The sequence below is a fragment of the Andrographis paniculata genome, unplaced genomic scaffold, assembly GCF_009805555.1.
Source record: "Andrographis paniculata isolate CXL003 unplaced genomic scaffold, ASM980555v1 Contig10END, whole genome shotgun sequence".
Lineage (NCBI taxonomy): Eukaryota > Viridiplantae > Streptophyta > Magnoliopsida > Lamiales > Acanthaceae > Andrographis > Andrographis paniculata.
In genome coordinates this window covers 1,076,602-1,081,939 of record NW_026137380.1, presented here as the reverse complement: position 1 = coordinate 1,081,939, position 5,338 = coordinate 1,076,602, and the positions used below count along the sequence as shown (strand labels likewise).

Below are 5,338 nucleotides of genomic sequence, written 5' to 3'. Positions count from 1 at the left end.
AATTGATATTTTCTTATAGTGGATAGAATAATTATACTATGGTGGAATTTAAGATTTGCTTCTTCTGTGAAAATTTTTTAATATATTTTTTTTAAAAGAATTAATATTCTATAGATAGTCAATATTTTTATGAAATTTTTTATATCTAAAGTAATTTTTCATTCAAATAAAAAACACAAAACAAACACATGCAGTTAATTATATAATGATGTGTCTTGACACAAAAGCAAAAGCTAAAGCTGCCCCGCCTCTTTAATTTGTTCATTCTTGTAAGGTAATTTTAATTTTTCCTCTGCACATAAAGTAAATAAACGTACCAACAGGCCTCCAAATTTTCATCATTGTTACATTGCTTATATTATTATTATTATTATTATTATTATTATTATTATTATTATTATTGAATTGCATAAATATAGCAAGTAGCCACATTTATTAAATCGCTACAAAATGGCCTGCAACTTGCCTTGCTATTGATATAATTATCATCATTGCATAAAAATGAAGAATATATATATATATATATAAATATTTTAAAGTATATCATTACTTGGTTCTTAATATTTTGTTGTAACTTGTAAGTTCGAGTTTATGTTAACTATATAATGCTCTCAATTTTTTCCATCTTAACTTCTTTCTTCTTCTTCTTTCAAACTATTTAAGTGAAATTATTTATAATTATCTATTCATGTCTTTTTTTTTTATTATTTATTAATAAATATAATTAACAATTAGAAAAAATAGAAACAATACGAAAATTCAATTCGAACTCAGAATCTAGCCCTTAAAAAATGTTTCACATCGTCTACAATGGTTTTAACTAGTCTAATAGCTTAGTTCTTACTTGTTGTATTGTGAAGTTTCAAGTCGGAGTGTGGGTATTGTATATTTAGTCTTTCGACCTATATCACTGTAATGCTAATGAAAATATTTGATTTGATCGTTTTTAAACGTAGATCATTTTAATTCAATAAGGTCACCAAATTATCATTTTTTTTATATGTTTTTTTTTGTGTGTTTTTCATTTTATTTTTTTTAATTTTCTCAATTTTGGTAACAAGAATATGCAAAATTGAAATTAAATGATACTCACAATATTCTATTTTGCTTCTCCAAAGAGTATGTGTGTGTGTATATATATATATATATATATACACACGAAATGAAGGAATAATTATAATGAAAATGCCCTAAATGTCACATTTTTACCTTAAACGAATAGTAAAAATGAATATACAAATATGTAATATTTAAAAGTTCTTGATTAATTTAATGTGATTAAAAAAAAACATGCTTAACTTGACATGATTTTGCTGGGCTTTAAAAGAAGCACCAATTCGGTGTAAAGCAAACCAAAAGAATTATTACATTCACCATAAATCTATATATAATCTTAACTTCAGAAATTTAAGGATCATAATGAACAAACAACCAAACCAATCCACGCCGTCGATTCAGCGGGTCCCCCTAACACTATCACGAACTCCCGGGAGCCGAGGACCAGCGTCTTCTCCCCTTAAAATACCGACGACTGCACGTCGGAGCTCTCATCAATGGCGGATTACAGAACCGACCCCGAAGAAGAACCGCTGTTCTTATCCTACCCCTACGCCCTCTACTTCATCCAGAGCCCCGCCTCCTCCGCCGCCAACCATCCCCCCTCCCCTCCCCTCGCATTTGCACTCTCCGGCGGCGGCGCCGGCGGCTATTCCCCCTCCCGCGGCTCCGACGACTCCTTCCTGAAGAAGCTCTACGACGATGGAGATGCCAAGGTCCGCCGTGGGGATGGTCATGGAGACTTCGAAGAGGGCCTTAACGACGGGGATGTGCGTGTAGATGATACTCACCGGAGCTTCGAATACTCCGGCGATGAAGACGACGGCGGCGGGGGCGGCCGGAGAAAAAGGGGGTGGATTCAGTATTTCTCGTTCGGGTACTCAGATTCGGGTTGGTGGATCCTACTGCAGCTGAGCTGGAGGTTCTTGTTCAGCTTTCTCGTCGCCGTTCTGGTTTTCTACGCCGCCGTGAAGCCGCCGCCCCCCGCCGTCTCCGTTAAGGTCGGCGACGCTTTTCTCATGACGCTTATTACTTATTTATGCATTAGTAATAATAATAACTGTTTGTTTCTTTTGAGGTTTTTTATGGATTTGAAAATTTGTATTTTTTTAATAATAATTTAATATTTCACTTTGTAAAAGAAAAAATATTTTTCTATTTAAAAAGATGACGTTGGGATTATAAATAATATATTGTTTTATTTAATATAAATAATTCTTAGATATGAAATTTTATATACAATATTTTTTATAAATAATTTGTTGTAATATTCTTAATTAAATTGGGTTTATTAGTACTTGCTATAAAGCCCAAAGTGAGAGGTTTATATCAGGCCCACTACATTAGTTTCGTATTTTTTCAACAAAGACTGGGCCTCATGCATATCCTATGGTTATATTAATATAAACAATAATTCAAATTTAAAATTGTATAATCCTAATTATATATCTAAATATTCCATCTATGTACTAATTATATATTTCTTCTATCTCACAAATAATTATAAATTTTAAAAATAGAATTAATTGTATAATTATTTTAAAAAAGAAGAAATATATATATATATGTGAACGAATTACATGGGAGATGAAAGTATTATTTTGTCACGTGCTTGAATTATAAACAACGAGGCTGTCCATTTCCGCTCAGCCATGACGACGATGACGTATGAATGACCTGTAATTCCCAAATCGCAGGTCGCCAGAATACGGCAGTTCCGGGTGGCGGAGGGGGTGGACGGCCGCGGCGTCGCCACCAGCATCCTCACGTGCAACTCCACCGTCGCCGTCGTGATAGACAACACCAAATCGAAGCTCTTCGATCTCCACATCCACACCCACCCACCCCTCTCCCTCCAAATCCTCTTCGCCAATCTCCCTCTCGCCGCCTCCCATCCCCCGCCGCCGCCGCCGCCTCCCGCCGCCGCCAACGACGTTACACGCTTAATATTAACCGCCGGAACAAAGAACCTCGCCGTGTACGGCGCCGGCAGAGAGATGCAGGAGCTTCTGAATTCCGGCAAGGGCTTGCCCCTGCAAATCAGACTGAGCTTCACGTCCAGCTTCCATGTCGTCCGCGGGATGATCGACCTGAAATTCCGACACGACGCAAGCTGTCTCGTCGTCGTCTTCGCAGACAAGTACGATCGGAGACGAAGGACACACCGTTTTAACAGCACGTGCGTCGTCGCTCGTCGGCCATTGTAACCACCTTCGCCGTTTAAATTACGAACCGTACGGCGAACCGGGTTTTTTTGGCTGTATGTTTATTATGACAAAGAGGTAGTACAAACGACGTCGTAATACGGATTCTGTACGGACTGTTATTTTCCTCCCCTCCCTTGTGATAAAATTCAGCTGAGTAGCTGAGTAATGATTATGAGATTATTATATGTGTATAGATATTTGGTTAATATTTTGAATTTATATGTGGGATAACCTTATATATATATATATGTTTTTGTTATTTTAAATTTTATAAACTAAAAAATCAATATGTTTATATATATTTTAAGAATGCATTTGGTATAACAAATAAAATTGCAAATAAATACTAATACTCTACTTCTTTCGTCTGTCAATTATATATATATATATATATGTAAATTACAAATGATATGGAGTAATAAAGAATAAAAATTGCACAAAAAACATAATCTTAAGAATTGAAATTAGATTATTTGTTTGGTTAAACAGATAATGTAATTCATTTAAGATCACTATTTGAGTTGTTCTTTTGCTCATAGATCACTGTTTCTATTGTAGCGTTTTTTACTCCCAAAGATATCAAAAGCATCATATTTACATTTAAGAAAATATACTTATATCTTCCTTGTCGCATCGTTGATGAACACCGTATAGTACTGTGAGCCTCCAATGGTCGATACAAGAGCTGATCCCTACAAGTCCGTATGAACTAACTCCAACTTTTCATTTTCCAAGTCGCATAACACATATATTGTTCGTTAAAATACCAATTACTTCATCTGTTCCAATTTAAACTATTATTTTTACTATTTTCGATTGTCTCACTTCAAAGTATTTTTTTCTTATTTTACAAAAAAAGTAATCATACACTAATATCAAAATATTCTTTAACTTTTACTTAAATTACAAAGTCAAAGAACAAAAATATCAAAAAAATCTTATACATATTCACTAACTAATAAAATATTATTATTTCTCAATTTTCTAAGAACTCGCAGTCGCTACCCGAAAGTGCGCATTGGAGAAACCCCGACCGAACCTAATACCCTGCAAATTAAGCTCGACAAACAAGTCACACTAGACGAACTATGTGTGGCAAGTGACCTGAGACGTCGACCTCACAATCACACATTCAACCCCCACACCACCGGGTCATCCCTTGCTACTAACATCTGCCACTTTTATCTCATAGTATGGTGTCGTACAACGAGTGACTTAGTGATGTGCCCACTCACTATTGGTTTGTTGGCTCTTTTGAAGTTATTTTATTTAAATTTTGATTTATATACTCTCTTCATCCCCAAGCATCATGCAATATTTATTTTTTTGGGTATGTCTCAAACATCTTACAATATTTTCAAAATAAATATTAATTGATTATACTTAATTTCTACTTCACATTTTATCCTCTCAAATCATCCAAATAAAAAAAATAAAATATATATTTATCTCTTCATCACGTCACCTAATTTCTAAATTATCCTACTTAATATTACCCCACCTAAAAACTAGTGCCCAAAACAAATGTTGCACCTTATTTGGGACGGAGGGAATACTAATATTGCAATATTTGTATTTTATAGCAGTATTTCATTATTATTCCAATCAAACTAAAATTCAAATAATAAAATTAATTATGTGGTGTGGGGATGGATGGGTAACTGTGAAGTAATGAGTTCAAATTTTATCTGTCACACATGGTTCGTCTAGTATGATTTGTTTTATCATGCCTAGTTTACAAACTATTAAATTCGTCCGAGAGTCTACTCAGAGCACAACTGATGGGTAACGGTGGCGGATTCCAACGTTATAAATAAATAAAATAAAATCAAATTTGTGTTTGAAATCCAAGAAAATATATACTTCCTCCGTTAAGTATAATTTACTTTTGGCACGAAATTTAAGAAATAATAGTATTTTAATTATAGTGGATAGGTAAAAGTAGTGTAATGATATTTTTGCCCTTACTTTTTGGTATAAAAGTAATGATATGATGTAAAGTAAATGTATTTATGAAAAAAAAAGTGAGGTATTTAATGAAATGATTACTTTGTAATTCGACGTCCCAAAATAGA

The 5,338-nt window shown here is 34.0% G+C and overlaps 1 protein-coding gene across 1 annotated transcript; it reads left to right on the top strand.

Annotated features, from left to right (window-relative positions):
* The first annotated feature begins 1,503 nt into the window (after positions 1–1,503).
* LOC127245284 (uncharacterized) lies at positions 1,504–3,484 on the top strand. The gene is made up of 2 exons (XM_051266075.1): positions 1,504–2,057; positions 2,754–3,484. Exons 1-2 carry the CDS (start codon positions 1,554–1,556, stop codon positions 3,261–3,263), a joined length of 1,014 nt encoding a protein of 337 aa, XP_051122032.1. The 5' UTR covers positions 1,504–1,553; the 3' UTR covers positions 3,264–3,484.
* The last annotated feature ends 1,854 nt before the right edge of the window (positions 3,485–5,338 follow it).